This window comes from Carlito syrichta, unplaced genomic scaffold, assembly GCF_000164805.1.
Source record: "Carlito syrichta isolate Samal-C Ts95f unplaced genomic scaffold, Tarsius_syrichta-2.0.1 Scaffold304710, whole genome shotgun sequence".
Lineage (NCBI taxonomy): Eukaryota > Metazoa > Chordata > Mammalia > Primates > Tarsiidae > Carlito > Carlito syrichta.
This window is the reverse complement of record NW_007248806.1, coordinates 148,489-164,738: the sequence shown is the minus strand read 5'-3', so window position 1 is coordinate 164,738 and position 16,250 is coordinate 148,489. Positions and strand designations below refer to the sequence as shown.

Below are 16,250 nucleotides of genomic sequence, written 5' to 3'. Positions count from 1 at the left end.
ATTTGACATTAACCCTTTTTGTATGAAATGTTTGAAGATAGATAAAATGTCATCATTTGTTTTCTTTTGATCGGTGAAGTATCTGAATTCTGAATTTTTCAGAAATTGGCTTTCATTTTTAAGGATAAAATATGTAAATTAGTAACTGTTCTTTTCTTTGTTTTTAATAGCTTGTCTAGAGCTGTGTCATTACAGCAGCTGACATATGGAAATGTCAGTCCATTACAGACCTCAACTTCCCCATTGTTTCGAGGAAGGAAGTAAGTACTTCTCAATTATTTTAAAGGAAGATTTTCCATTTCTGAGAATTGTATTTTGTATTAAAATTGTATGGGCACTATGTCCAAAATTTTATTTTCTGAACCCTGTACAATCAGATCAGACACAGAGTTTTAAAATTTTTATGTGATTTAAAAATTTTACAGTTTTTCTTATTGATGTATTCCTGCCATTATAAGTTTTAGGTGAAATAAAGCTACATTACTTCAGAAAACCACCTTTTAGTTGTGATTTTTAACTAAATCTGTCTGTATTCATTTGCTAGAGTTGCCTTAACAAAGTACAGACTGGATAGCTTAAACAATAGAAATTTATTTTTTCATGATTCTGGAGGCTGGAAATTCAAGATCAAGGTGTTGGTTTCTTCTGAGGCGTCTTTCCTTGGCTTGCCAATGGCCACCTTCTCCCTGTGTCTTCATATGGTGGTTCTTCTGTGTGTGTTTTCTGTGTCCTCATTTTTTCTAAGTACGCCAGCCATATTGGATTAGAGCTCATCTTAAGGACCCCATTTTAACTTAATTACCTTTTAATAGGCCCTATCTTCAAATACAGTCATATTCTGCTATACTAGGATTAAGGATTTCAGCATTTGTATTTCTAAGAGGCACAATAACAACATTTTCTTTTTAATGAACTGCTATATGTTTCCCTTTTGACTTATCTATGTCTCACATAGATGAGGTTTTATGAAAACAAATAATGCAATAAAAATTTCTGTGTAACATAAAGCTTTCTATAGTCAAGTCAGGAGTCAGTTAATTCTAACCTATTTGATTAAAAGAAATCCATATATCACAAAATAACTTATAGACTTGAGAGGTGGTTATTAAAATAACTTTTAGCAATATTTGTTTGAGTTGGAGTCTCACTCTGTTGCCCAGGCTGGAGTACAGTGGCATATTCCCGGCCACTGCAGCCTTAGCCTGCTAGTCTCAGGCAATCATTCTGCCTCAGCCTTCCTAGTAGCTGAAACTACAGGCACACGCCACCATGTCCGGCTAATATTTTGGTTTATTGTAGAGATGAGGTCTTGCCAAGTTGCCCAGGCTGGTCTCAAACTCACGGGCTCAGGGGATACTTTCACTTCAGCCTCCCGAAGTGCTGGGATTATAGGTATGAGCCACTGTGCCCGGCCTACATTTAGCAATATTCAAATTCAATATTCAAAATTAAATATTCAAAACATTCAAAGCTACTGTTATTACTTAAAAACCTATATAAGCATTTTATAACTTTTATGTTCAATTAAAAAGAACACTTTTGTTGAGCAAGGTGCTGTAAAGTAAAGAAACACTACACTAGCTAAGAATTATTAATCACACACTGTGTAGTAGGCATTGTTCTAAGGACTTTATAAGTAATGGTTTGATTAATTTACATAGCAGTTTGAGGCAGATACTGTTATCCCTCTTCTGTAGAGAAGAAAGCTGAAGCACAGAGGTATCGTTATTCAGGTGAAAGTGGCATGGCTGGGATTTGACATCTAGCAGTCTGCGTCTAGATCATGTGCTTCTGAAAAGCCTACAGATAGTCCTTCAGAATTGTCAGTGGGAAAAGTTTTATAGTGAGTCTATATACTTCCTTTTTTTTTTGAGTTGGAGTCCCACTCTGTCACCCCCGACTGGAGTGCAGTGACCGCTCCTGGCCCATTTTGATTTATTGTAGAGATGAGGTCTCGCCAAGTTGCCAAGGCGGGTCTCGAACCTGCGGGCTCAGGCAATTCACTCACCTCAGCCTCCCAAAGGTGCGGGATTACAGGCTGAGCCACCGAGCCCAGCTGAGTCTACATACTTTATTCATATTTCATTATGCCTTGATAGCCAGTTTGTGAATCACAAATGAGAATAAGTTCAAAGTTACACAAATTTTTTTTTTTTGTTGTTGTTTTTTTAAGTTGAAGTCCCACTCTTGTCATCCAGGCTGGAGTGCAGTGGTATGATCACGACTCACAGCAGTCTTAACCTCCTGGGGCTTAGGCAATCTTTCCGCCTCATCCTCCCAAATAGCTGAGACTATAGATGTGAGCCACCATGCCTGGCTAATTTTTATTTTTTTTAATTTTATTTATTTATTTATTTTTTTTGAGTTGGAGTCTCATTCTGTCACCCAGACTGGAGTGCAGTGGCCGCTCCCGGCCACCGCAGCCTCGACCTGCTGGGCTCCGGCTATCCTTCCGCCTCAGCCTTCCGAGTAGCCGGAATTACAGGCACGCGCTACCACGCCTGGCTGATTTTTTGATTTATTGTAGAGTTGAGGTCTCGCTGCCCAGGCGGGTCTCGAACCCGCAGGCTCAGGCAATCCACTCACCTCAGCCTCCCAAAGGGGCGGGATTACAGGCTGAGCCACCGAGCCCGGCTTAATTTTTATTTTTTATAGAGATGAAGTCTCACTATATTGCCTAGGCTGTTCTCAAACTCTTGAGCTCAAGCAGTCCTCCTGCCTCAGCCTCCCAAAGTGCTGGGATTATAGACATGAGCCACTGTATTTGACCTAAATATACTTAATGCATTTAACACTGTACACTTTTACTTTGAATGGAAGTTTCAATTATTTTGTGGATCTGCCAGGGAGAGAAGAGTCGGCATAATCCCAAAGGAATATAATAAAAACCTTCAGGTGGCTATCACTCATAGAATTTTAGAGCTTAAAAGGAATTGCATCATTTTCTATGGCATAAAGTATATTAATGAAATAATATATTTTTTCTCAACAAATATTTACTCTTTAATTATTTTTTTCGTTGATTTTTTATTTTGAAAAATTTTTAACCTCCAGTAAAATTTATAGAATAATACAATGAACATCTGAATATGTTTTGCTTAGATGCATCTTTTTTTTTTTTTTTTTTAGTTGGAGTCTCACTCTGTTGCCCAGGCTGGAGCGCAGTGGCACGCTTATGGCCACCACAGCCTCGACCTACTGGGTTCAGGTGATCCTTCCACCTCAGCCTTCCAAGTAGCTGGAACTACAGGCATGCGCTACCATGCCCAGCTAATTTTTTGATTTATTGTAGAGATGAGGTCTCACCAAGTCGCCCAGGCTGACTCTGAACCCATGGGCTCAGGAAATCCTCTCATTTCTGCCTCCCAGAGTGCTGGGATTATAGTCTTGAGCCACTGCGCCTGGCCTTAGATGCATCAGTTAGAGTTTTGCTACATTTTGATTCTTTCTGGCTTTTCCTCTTCTTATCCCCGTACTTTTTCCCTGAACCTTATAAAAGAAAATTACTGACATCATTTTACTCTACCCCAAAATATGTCAGCTTATTCCTTCTAAAAACAAGGATGTTCTCCTAATAACCAAAATATACTGATTATGCCTGAGAAATTTAAGGTTAATATAATACTGTTATCTGAGATGCAGCTCATTATCATGTCACCTCAATTATCCAGTATCTTTATAAGTTTTTAAGAAAGGCATGGGTGTGGTGACTCACGTTTGTAATCCCAGCATTTTGGGAGTCTGAGGCAGGAAAAAAAAATTTAACCAGGTGTGCCTATAATCTCAGCTGCTCTGGAGGCTGAGGTAAAAGGATTGCCTGAGCCCAGGAGTTGGAGGCTGTGGTGAGCCATGATTGTGCCACTGCACTCCAGCATGGGCAACAGAGTGATACTCTGACTCAAAAAAAAAAAAAACTTTTAAGAAAGTGCGTCTTATTTGATCTTATCTACTGATGAGCCAGTACACAGGTATATTCAAAGATCCTTTTTTTATATATAACACTCAACTTTCTTAATCTTATCCTCTTTATGTTATAGTTTGCATCTTTATTCTTAGTAATTCTATAAGTAGCTGAGATGAGACAGTGGGGTAGTTCAATGCAGGAGACTATCCCCAATGTATACGTGTAGTTTATTTTTTCTATATGCATTATTACTCATTTTTTAAAAGGTGTTGAGGGGCATTTCTTATGCTGAATATGAATATTTTAAAGATCCATATAGAGCTAATAATGTGGCCTTATTGAAAGAGTCATAATATTGTGATATGTTATAGTATTTATATATTTTTAATTGTTTTCTATTATAAAAAAGTTGTATCTTTAATACTAAGGTATATTACTTGTTTTCAGGAGATTAAGCGATGAAAAAATCCTTCCTCTTGACGGTAAACGGCAACGTTTCCATTCACCTCACCAAGAAGCAACAGTAGTTAACCAGATAGTGCCTTTATCAGGTGAACGAAGATACTCAATGCCGCCATTGTTTCATACACACTATGTACCAGATATAGTCAGATGTGTTCCACCTTTTCGAGAAATATCATTTTTAGAGCCTAGAGAAATCACACTGCCTGAGGCCAAAGATAAGGTAATAATAATGTAGATTTTAGTTTTGCCTTTTGGGTACTTAATATAAATAATTTATTAAAAGAATGAAATATTTAATGTCCTGGAATAAGTAGAACATGCCTTTTTTTGCAGTGTTTTAAGTACTGTTCAACCTAAGTTTTGGTGTATTACTTTGATTATTATAGCTATTTTTTTAAAAACAGAAGTAAGCCGGGCTCGGTGGCTCAGCCTGTAATCCCGTGCCTTTGGGAGGCTGAGGTGAGTGAATTCCCTGAGCCCGTGGGTTTGAGACCCGCCTGGGCAGCAAGACCTCATCTCTACAATAAATCAAAAAATCAGCCGGGTGTGGTAGCGCGTGCCTGTAATTCCGGCTACTCGGAAGGCTGAGGCGGAAGGATCGCTGGAGCCCAGCAGGTTGAGGCTGCGGTGGCCGGGAGCGGCCACTGCACTCCAGTCTGGGTGACAGAGTGAGACTCCAACTCAAAAAAAAAAAAAATAAAAATAGAAGTACAGCTATCAGGAAATCAGATTTTCCCTGATTCATAAAAATTTGGGATGGAGCCCAAAATATTTGATTTCTTAAAGAACTGTCATGTTATTTGTTCTTATTGCAAAAAAAAAAAAAAAAGTTTTCTGTGGTTACTGTATTACAGTGTTAGAAAGCACTTTCTTTTTTTTTTTTTGAGTTGGAGTCTCACTCTGTCGCCCAGACTGGAGTGCAGTGGCCGCTCCTGGCCACCGCAGCCTCCACCTGCTGGGCTCCGGTGATCCTTCTGCCTCAGCCTTCCGAGTAGCCGGAATTACAGGCATGCGCTACCACACCCGGCTGATTTTTTGATTTATTGTAGAGATGAGTTCTCGCTGCCCCGGCCGGTCTCGAACCCGCGGGCTCAGGCAATCCACTCACCTCAGCCTCCCAAAGGCGCGGGATTACAGGCTGAGCCACCGAGCCCGGCTAGAAAGCACTTTCTTTTGGGATATTTATGTTTATCATGAAGTTTCAAATTTAGAAAATAGAGAATCCAGGAGTTAGTGAGGGAGTAATACTTTATTTTATTTTATTTTATTTTTGAGTTGGAGTCTTACTCTGTCACCTAGACTGGAGTGCAGTGGCACACTCACGGCCACCCCAGCGTCGACCTGCTGGGCTCTGGCGATACTTTTGCCTCAGCCTTCCAAGTAGCCAGAACTATAGGTGCGCCCTACCACACTCAGCTAATTTTTTTGATTTATTGTAGAGATGAGGTCTTGCCAAATTGCCAAGGCTAGTCTTGAATCCATGGGCTCAGGCAATCCTCTCTCCTTGGCCTCCCAAAGTACTGGAATTAACAGGCTGAGCCACCGCGCCCAGCCAAGTAATACTTTCAAAGTGATAGGATCAAGGAAGATTTATCAAAAATATTTTTTATTAAAAAATTTCAAATAAATGAAACTATTTTATTAATAATAATTAGAAAATGATTTGTTAGCCTTGGGCAACAGTGAGTTGTTTAACATCTAATATGAGAAACATATTTCTCCCTTTCCCCATGTTTAGTGCAACCTAACAAAAAAACCTTCTAGGTAATTGAGATGTAAAATATCTACATTTTGTTGGATTATCTATGGTTTACACTTGCAATTTCTATATTTTCAAAGCCTCTCTACTCTTGAGAAGTAAGACATTTTTGTAGACTAAGGAGAATAGCCCTAGGAGTGTATAGTCACTTTGTTTTACTTGTCTTTGGGTTCCTGTCAACCAGTGTATGTCTGGAGCATCATAAGTGTACAGAAAATGTTGAGTCAGGAAAATAACACCTACTTCATTCCTTAGTAGGGCTGCTTTTTATTCCTCTATTATTTTTTTTGTTCTTAAGTTACAATTGAATCATAAAATTCACCCTTTTATTTATTTATTTATTTATTTATTTATTTTTTGAGTTGGAGTCTCACTCTGTCACCCAGACTGGAGTGCAGTGGCCGCTCCCGGCCACCGCAGCCTCGACCTGCTGGGCTCCGGTGATCCTTCTGCCTCAGCTTTCCAAGTAGCCGGAATTACAGGCATGCGCTACCATGCCCGGCTGATTTTTTTTTTTTTTTTTTTTTTTAATTGTAGAGATGAGGTCTCGCTGCCCAGGCGGGTCTCGAACCCGCGGGCTCAGGCAATCCACTCGCCTCAGCCTCCCAAAGGGATGGGATTACAGGCTGAGCCACCGAGCCCGGCTAATTCACTCTTTTAAAGTGTACATTTCAGTAGTCTTTAGTATCTACACTATCACCACTAATTCCAAAACTTCACCATCCTCAAAAGAAACCTTGCATCCAATAGCAGTCACTTTCGTATACTCCTCACTCTTGCCTCCATGACCCTAGGCAATAGTGACTCTATTTTCTGTCTTTGTGAATTTACCTATTCTGGTGTGTATGTGTTGCTGTGTGTGTGTGTGTGTGTGTGTGTGTGTGTGTGTGTGTGTGTGTGTGTGTGTTTGTTTGTGTGTGTGTATCTGCTTGTGTGTTTTGCTGCTTTCATTTAGCTTAGTTTTCAAGGATCAGGACTTCATTCCTTTTTATAGCTGAATAATCATCCATTGTATTGATATACCACATTTTTTTGTTTTTTTTTTGAGTTGGAGTTTCACTCCGTCGCCCAGACTGGAGTGCAGTGACCGCTCCCAGCCACTGCAGCCTCCACCCACTGGGCTTCGGCGATCCTTCTGCCTCAGCCTTCCGAGTAGCCAGAATTATAGGCACGTGCTACTACGCCTGGCTGATTTTTGATTTATTGTAGAGATGAGTTCTTGCCAAGTTGCCCAGGTGGGTCTCGAACCCACGGGCTCAGGCAGTCCACTCACCTCAGCCTCCCAAAGGCGCGGGATTACAGGCTGAGCTACCGAGCCTGGCCAATATACCACATTTTGTTACTACATTCCTAAATTGCTGGACTTCAGAGTTGTTTCTACTTTTTGCCTATTTTTTTTTGTTTGTGAGTTGGAGTCTCACTCTTGCGCCCAGGATGGAGTGCAGTGGCTTGCTCACGGCCACTGCAGCCTGAACCTCCTGGGCTCAAGCGATCCTTCTGCTTCAGCCTTCCAAGTAGCTGGAACTATAGGCGTGTACCATGACACCCAACTAATTTTTTGATTTGTCATAGAGATGAGTTCTTACCAAGTTTCCCAGACTGGTCTCGAATCCCTGAGCTCAGGCAATCCTCTCGCCTTGGCCTCCCGAAGTGCTGGAATTACAGGCTTGAGCCACTGCGCCCGGCCTTACCTTTTGCCTATTATAAATAATATGGGTATGACTTTCTGCGTACAGATTTTTCCATGGACATATGTTTTCACTTCTCTTAGGTATATGCCTAGAAGTGAAATTGCTGGGTCAGATAGTCACTCTGTGTTTAACTTTTTGATGAACTGCCAAAGTGTTTTCTAAAGCGACTGCACCATGTTACATTCCCATTAGCAATATATGCGTGTTGCAGTTTCTTTATATCCTTGCTGACACTTGTAATACTTGTTATTTATGTCTTTTTGTTCACAGCCATTTTAGTGGGTGTGAAATGGTATCTCATTGTGATTTTTATTTGCATTTTCCCGACTAATGATGTAGAACATCTTTTTATCTGCTAGTTGAACTTTTGTGTATCCTCTTTGTAGAAATGTCTGTTCAAATCCTTTACCTGTTTCTTTTTTTTTTTTTGAGTTGGAGTCTCACTCTGTCGCCCAGACTGGAGTGCAGTGGCTGCTCCCGGCCACCGCAGCCTTGACCTGCTGGGCTCTGGGGATCCTTCCGCCTCAGCCTTCCGAGTAGCCGGAATTACAGGCACGCGCTACCACGCCCGGCTAATTTTTTTGGATTTATTGTAGAGATGATGTCTCGCCTGCCCAGGTGGGTCTTGAACCCGTGGGCTCGGGCAATCCACTTACCTCAGCCTCCCAAAGGCGCGGGATTACAGGCTGAGCCACCGAGCTTGGCTACCTGTTTCTTAATTGGGTTTTTTAAAAAAATTGTTGATCTGTAAGAGTTCTTTATATATTCTAAATATTAGACCCTTATCAGATAATGATTTATAAATAAATACTTCCATTCCATGAGTTGTCTTTTGACTTTCTTGTTGGTATCATTTGAAGCACAGAATCTTTTCATTTTGAGGCAGTTCAGTTTATCTATTTTTATTTGGTTGTTTGTGCTTTTGGCGTCATAGCTAAGAGACTGTTGTTCAATCCAAGGTTACCAAGATTAAGACCTATATGTAGATTTGAGAGTTTTATGGTTTTAGGTCTTACATTTAGGCCTTTGCTTCATTTTAACTTAATTTTGTGTATGGTATAAAGCATTATTTATTTATTTTGAGTTGGGATCTCACTCTGTGGCCCAGCATGGAGTCCAGTGGCCCTGCAGCCTCAAACTCCTGGGTTCAGGTGATCCTTCTGCCTCAACCTCCTGAGTAATTGTTACTACAGGCACCCCCCACTGTGCCTGGCTAATTTTTATTTTTTTATTTTTTTTGAGTTGGAGTTTCACTCTGTCACCCATACTGGAGTTCAGTGGCCGCTTCTGGCCACTGCAGCCTCGACTTACTGGGCTCCGGCGATCCTTCCGCCTCAGCTTTCCAAGTAGCCGGAATTACAGGCATGCGCCACCACACCCGGCTGATTTTTTGATTTATTGTAGAGATGAGGTCTCGCTGCCCAGGCGGGTCTCGAACCCGCAGGCTCAGGCAATCCACTCACCTCAGTCTCCCAAAGGCGTGGGATTACAGGCTGAGCCACCGAGCCCGGCTCCTGGCTAATTTTTAAAATGTTTTTGTAGAGACAGAGTCTCACTATGTTGCCCAGGTTGGTCTCGAACTCCTTGACTTAAGCAATCATTTCTCCTTGGCTTCCCAAAGTACTGGGATTGTAGTCATGAGCCACCACACCCAGCCAGTCCAACTTTATTCTTTTGCTGTTGGTTCAGTTGTCCAGCACAGTTTATTGTAAAGATTATTCTTTTTCTCTCCGTAATTCTTTTTTAAAAAAATTCTTAAAATAGGAAATACAATTAGGCAAAACCAATAGGAGAGTGAGAGGAGAAAGACAAAGTAAAATGACCAAAGACTGACTAACCTGGGGTGTTTTGGTACCATTTTTCTTCCTTCCTTCTTTCTTTCTTTCTTTTTTTTTTTCTCTCATTGTATTTTTAAAGACAGAGGCTTTCCTTGTTGCTCAGACTGGAGTGCAGTGGTACAGTCATACCTCACTGTAGTGTTGAACTCCTGGCCTCAAGCAATCCTCTGGTCTTAGCCTCCCCAGCAACTAGGACTACAGGCACATACTGCTTCAACCAGCTAATTTTTTAATTTTTATTTTGTAGAACTAGGATTTCACTATGTTACCCAGGTTGGCTGGATTAAAGGCATGATCTACCGTGCTTGGCTTTTTTCTTGTTTTAAAGAAGCTCTTGGCCAGGTGTGGTGGCTCACACCTGTAATCCCAACATTGTAAGGTGGGAGGACTGATTGAGCTCAGGAGTTGGAGACCAGCCTACTCAACATAGTTGAGACCTTGTCTCTCCAAAAAAAAATTAGCTGGATGTGGTGGTATGCATTTGTATATTCGTATTCTCAGCTACTGGGGAGGCTGAGGCTGAAGGATCGCATGAGCAGCAGTTTGAAGCTGCTGTGGAGCTATGATTGTGCTATTGCACTCCAGTCTGGGCTACAGAGTAAGACCCCGACCCAAAAAAGGGAAGCACTTGTAGTGCTAAAATGTGGAAACCTGTGGCTTAAATCAAATCAGGCCAGTTCTTTGAATGAATATAGAAGAATCTTTTATTGTATGCTTAGGTTTTTTTATATATATTCTGGTAGGCCTGTTTTTTGTAGAATTTTTGTGCTATGTATTGAAAACTCTCTTCATTTTTTTTTTTTTTTTTTAGTTGGAGTCTCACTCTGTCACCCAGACTGTAGTGCAGTGACCACTTCCAGCCACCGTAGCCTCGACCTGCTGGGCTCTGGCGATCCTTCCGCCTCAGCCTTCTGAGTAGCTGGAACTACAGGCGCGTGCTACCACGCTGGCTAATTTTTGATTTATTGTAGAGATTTGGTCTTGCCAAATTGCCCGGGCGAGTCTCAAACTCGCGGGTTCAGGCTCATTTCAGCCTCCCAAAGGCGCGGGACTACAGGCTGAGCCACCAAGCCCGGCTTCTCTTCATTTTTTGTGTGTATTTATATGCTTGTAATAGTTAGCTATTAGAACTAACTAAATACCTGTTAGTTCTGCCTATGGACTAGGCATATTTTCAATCACAGTAAATTTAGTGACATGATTCACATTAATCAGTATAAGTCATCTGGTAAAGTATAGTTACATATCAGTAACTTTTTTTTTGATTAGTCACATGGAAAAAGAGTTTCCTAAATCTTTTTTGAAAATTAGGCATCTATCTCAAAAGGATAAAGTTAGCTTTTGTAACTGATCCAATTTGAGTGCTGCTCTCTTTACATGCCTAGTTGTGGAATAAAGAAGGGAAGTAATTCGTTCTGTGTTCATTCTTTTTTTTTTCTTTTGAGTTGGGATCTCACTCTGTCACCCAGGTTGGAGTTCAGTGGCACATCAGTGTTCACCACAGCCTTGAACTCTTGGGCTCAAGTGATTCTCCTGCCTCAGTCTCCTGAGTATCCAGGACTACAGGTGCACACCATCACACCTGGCTACATTTAAAAATTTTTTATGTTGCCCAGACTGGTCTCAAACTCCTGGGCTCAAGCAGTTGTCCTGCCTTGGCCTCCCAAAGTACTGGGATTACAGATGTGAGCCACTATGTCTGGTACTTATTCTTTAACTGAACACTTTTAAAGAAAGCTAACATTTATTGATGTCTCTTCTCTTGTAGGCATTCTGTATATGCTATTTCATTTAGTCTTTTCAGCAGTCCTATGACACAGATATCATCTTAATTTTATTATGGCTCAGAGCTAAATATCTTACTCAAGGTCACAGCTAGTAAGTGGCAAAACTGAGATTTGATCGTTATCTTTAAAAATACAAAGAGATGGAACTTAAGAGGGTAGGGAGATAACATTCTTAGAACTAACTAAAATACTAGGTAATCTATTCCAGTAATAACTAGTATTTATTATCTACCTTTACCAGCAATGTTTCTAATAATTTGTGTAGTTTACCCTGTTTTCCTCTTTAGAGTGTGAAGTGATTGGAGGATTCAGTGTGAGATAAAATGATGCAGTGGCTTGGGTCCTTGACGACACGGTAGAATGCTGTGGAAGTTTTTTTGGTAGAGGAATAACACACATTTGTTCTTTTAGAAAGTCCTTGCAATATAGCTGAAAGTGATTTGGAATGAGATGGGCCTGGAAGATGTTGAGGGTTGTTAAATTCATCCAGATGAGAAGTGCTGAAGCTTTCAGTTATGGCAGATGGTAGTGAAAAGGATGTTAGAGATAATGCATAAGGAAAAATGATGGAATATTGGCATAATTGAATATAGGAGAGAGAGAGAGAAAGAAAAATGAATGACCCCAGTGATCTGATTCTTCACTACCAATAAAGATCAGGAACTTAGATTTTGGGTGCATAAGCTGATTGAGGAAATAGAGATATTTGGAATTATGAGAAACTCTGCTGTAAAACATTTGTACTTTTGAGAAACCTTATGTTCTGCAAATAGCACACTAAGTATATAGGGCTTATGGGAACTAGGACTGGAGCAGACTACTGAAAACCTAAACAATTTTATAACCAGAACACTATCAAGAATAATAATTGATATCTTGGGAAATAACTTGGACAGACCAGACAGGCAGCTTAGCACGGCTGGATGCTGCTACAGGAGACATTAAAACTATACAGAACAGAGCTGAGGTGCTGTCGTGGTGGGCACTGAGAACAGGTAGTTAAAAACAGAGTTCTGAGTCAGTAATGCCACTACTAAGATGGAGACAAAAGGAAATGGGCCAGCAAGGAGCTGTGTAAGGCTAGGGGTATGCTTTCTTGAGCAAGAATCTTGGATGCAGATGGTTATTTTTAGTTCAGTTAGATCTGTAAGAGCTCCATACTGAGGATTTTTTTTTTCTTGTGAAGAAAGAAAGATACATACCACTGTACCATTCCACAATCTTTACCACCTTCTCAAGCTTTCTAAATGTACCTCTCTCACCCTAGCAAGTTGGGTCAAATTAATGTTTACTAAGAAGATTAAGAATACCAAATATGGGCTGGGCTCGGTGGCTAAACCTGTAATCCCAGCGCTTTGGGAGGCCGAGGTGAGTGGATTGCCTGAGCCCGTGGGTTCGAGACTCGCCTGGGCAACTTGGCAAGACTTCATCTCTACAATAAATAAAAAATTAGCCGGGAGTGGTAGCACATGCCTGTAGTTCCAGCTACTTGGAAGGCTGAGGCGGAAGGATCGCCAGAGCCCAGCAAGTCGAAGCTGCAGTGGCCGCTCCTGGCCACTGCACTCCAGTCTGGGTGACAGAGTGAGACTCCAACTCAAAAAAAAAAAGAATACCAAATATGGCATTCCTCAGCCTCTTATCACAGACCTACAAACTAACATATCTGAGCAAAATCTCATCTCTTTATCTCTCCTGTCGAACAAATGGTCCTCTTTGCCTGTTCAAAGCTAATATCTCTACCAATAATTTTGCATCCAAGCCTTCTAGTCACCTTAAGGGAACAAACACTTCCATTAGTGTTTCAATCTTACTCTTGTATTTTCAGTCTCTCCCTCTTTAGGTCTTCCTCATAGTCCATGACCAGTTTCAGTAAAACTAAAGCATGAGAGAAAAGACCTTGGTTTTTATATTTAATATACTATAAATTTCTTAATAATATATTTCATCAGTTTGTGGATATGTTTTTCTGGTGTGCTTCACTTTTTGCAGGAATGTTACACTGTTCTCATTTTTTTTTCTTTCTTTCTTTTTTTTTGAGTTGGAGTCTCACTCTGTTGCCCAGATTGGAGTGCAGTGGCCACTCCCGGCCACTGCAGCCTCAACCTGCTGGGCTCCGGCGATCTTTCCGCCTCAGCCTTCCAAGTAGCTGGAACTACAGGCACTCACTACCACGTCCGGCTAATTTTTTGATTTATTGTAGAGATGAGGTCTCGCCAAGTTGCCCAAGCGGGTCTCGAACCCGCGGGATAAGGCAATCCACTCATCTCAGCCTCCCAAGGCGCAGGATTATAGGCTGAGCCACCGAGCCCGGCTTTGTTCTCATTTTTCTTATAAAAACTTTGGGAATTAATTAGAATCCTTTCAGGTATTATGTTTTCAAATATCTTTTTCTGTTGTCTCTCATACTTACCTCTATTTCTGAGAGTCCAGTTTCTTTTCTCTGTTATTTGTGTTTGAGATGGCTTTTTCTGTACAGTACTACATTGATTGATTGATTGATTGATTGATTGATTGTTGTAGCTTCACTCTGTCACCCTCACATCCACCCTAGCGTCGACCTGCTGGGCTCAGGAGATCCTTCCGCTTCAGCCTTCCAAGTAGCCAGAATTGCAGGCACATACTGCCATGCCTGACTAATTTTTGATTTATTGTAGAGATGGGGTCTTGCCAAGTTGCCCGGGCTGGTCTTGAACCTGTGGGCTCAGTCAATCCACTTGCCTCGTCCTCCCAAAGTGCTGGGATTGCAGGCTGAGCCACTGAGCCCGACCTAGTACTGCTTTTAGATGGGGAAGGTTTTGGTAACTTAACTTCCCTAGCTTTGTGACTTTAGAACTTCTCTTTTGTTTTTATGAGGTATGCAGAAATACATTTAATGAGAACCTTTTCTCTTCTCCTTTTCTACTTTTATCTACACCCAGATTTCTTACACTCTGCACTATTGGTATTTAGGGCCAGATAATCTTTGCTGTGGGAGAGTTATCCTCTGTATTGTAGGCTATTTAGTGGCATTCTGGTCTCTACCTACGAGATGCCAGAGGCACCCTTACCCCCAGTCCTGTTATGATAACCCAACATGTTTCTAGACAGTCATATGCCCCCTGGGAGTCAGAATCATTTTAGACCTTTGCCCCTAATGACTTTTTACTGCCTCGTTTAGATTTCTCTTCCTGGTAGTTTCTGATTGGTATATTTCTTTGTCTTAGAAGGGAACTTCATTTAGTTTTGAGACCTCTGCTCTTTCTATGACCCCTTTGCATTTACCTATAAGTTGTAGCCTGTGAAGCTCCTTGCTAGTTTTGGCTGATATGTCACATCAAATTGGGACCCTTGGTTTGTGGGATGAGGGGGAGAAGGTAGAACCTATAGGCAGTCTAATTTCTGGGTGTTCTGATTCTAGCACTATCTAAAATCCCTTTCCTCTTACTGTTTCTTATACCATGTGGGTCTTACTGCCGTTGGTGTTTGGCCTCAGCTACTCATATATGAGATACCCAGTCAAGTAATTCTGCTTAATTTATTGGCCCTGTTTCACTTTGATCTCTTTGATTTAATCTCCTAGTTGCTCTGTCTTTTTTGTGAGGTGGGTATCCAAAATTAAAAAAAAATTATGTCTCTTTCCTGGCATGCCTCTGGCTTCTTAAAATGAGCATTCTAAATGTGATAAAAGAAAATGTTTTGCATGATGGGTGATACTTTTGCTTGGTCATGGACTATGAGGAAGACCTAGAGAGGGAGAGATTGAAAATACAAGAGTAAGATTGAAACACTAATGGAAGTGTTTGTTCCCTTAAGGTGACTAGAATGCTTGGATGCAAAATTATTGGTAGAGGTATTAGCTTTGAACAGGCAAAGAGGACCATTTGTCTGACAGGAAAGGTAAAGAGATGAGATTTTGTTCAGATATGTTAGTTTGTAGGTCTGTGATAAGAGACTGAGGAATGCCATATTTGGTATTCTTAATCTTCTTAGTAAACTTTAATTGACCCAACTTGCTAGGGTGAGAGAGGTACATTTAGAGAGCTTGAGGAAGGTGGTAAAGATTGTGGAATGGTACGGTGGTGAGTATACGCAGTATTCATCCAGAGACTTGGAGGTAATTGCTAAGTGATGGTAAGGACCAGCCTTAGGCTATTAAATTTGAAAGATTCCAGTTTTGTGATTTTAATTTTTTTTCCAGTTTTGTCTCTTAGCAACTTAGATGTAAAAGCAGAGAAGGTGGTTTTCATATTGACCTAAAATTATTAGGATTTTGCAGGACAGGTATTAGAACATGACAAGGGACTAATGTTGCTAAGGCATGATAAAAAAAAGTGATTCAGGGGATGTATTGTGGGGTATAGACTGCACAGAGAAGGAAATCACACCATTTAAGTGCTGATGGGTTGGGGGAAAAGAGGAGATTCAAGGGAATCTAGATGTCTTGCATTTCTAGAGCAGGGAAGAGGAGAGTAAGAAGTGAGAGTTGGACGGGAAATTGAAGCCATAATACTGTATTGGAATTTAAAATTTCAGAGCTAGAACATTTTAGTTTATTGTAAAGATCACATTATAGCTATGGGAGCGTACATTGCTAAAGAATATTGGAGTAAAAAAAGTACAGAAATGGAGTATGTTGTGGTATGCATCCCATTATAGATAAGGAGATGACCTATATGATTGTAAGGGTGGTGGCAAAAGTTGAGCTGGAGGGGAAAGTGTGAACCAGATCAGTGGATAAACAGGGTGGTTAGTAGATGGCAATGGTAAGTCAGGGTTCAGGGTTGTGTTATAAGGAGGGTGACTTTCTTTTTTTTTTTTTTTTTTTTG

At 40.8% G+C, this 16,250-nt stretch overlaps 1 protein-coding gene across 2 annotated transcripts in view; it reads left to right on the top strand.

The window, feature by feature from the left end:
- The window catches only part of PAPD4 (poly(A) RNA polymerase D4, non-canonical), an 81,888-nt gene that overhangs the window by 9,548 nt on the left and 56,090 nt on the right, over positions 1-16,250 (top strand). For both annotated transcript variants that reach the window (XM_008060725.2, XM_021713746.1), the window contains exons 3-4: positions 171-260; positions 4,352-4,589. In XM_008060725.2, the coding sequence (XP_008058916.1) occupies positions 171-260; positions 4,352-4,589 (328 nt within the window). The remainder of the gene's footprint in view (positions 1-170; positions 261-4,351; positions 4,590-16,250) is intronic.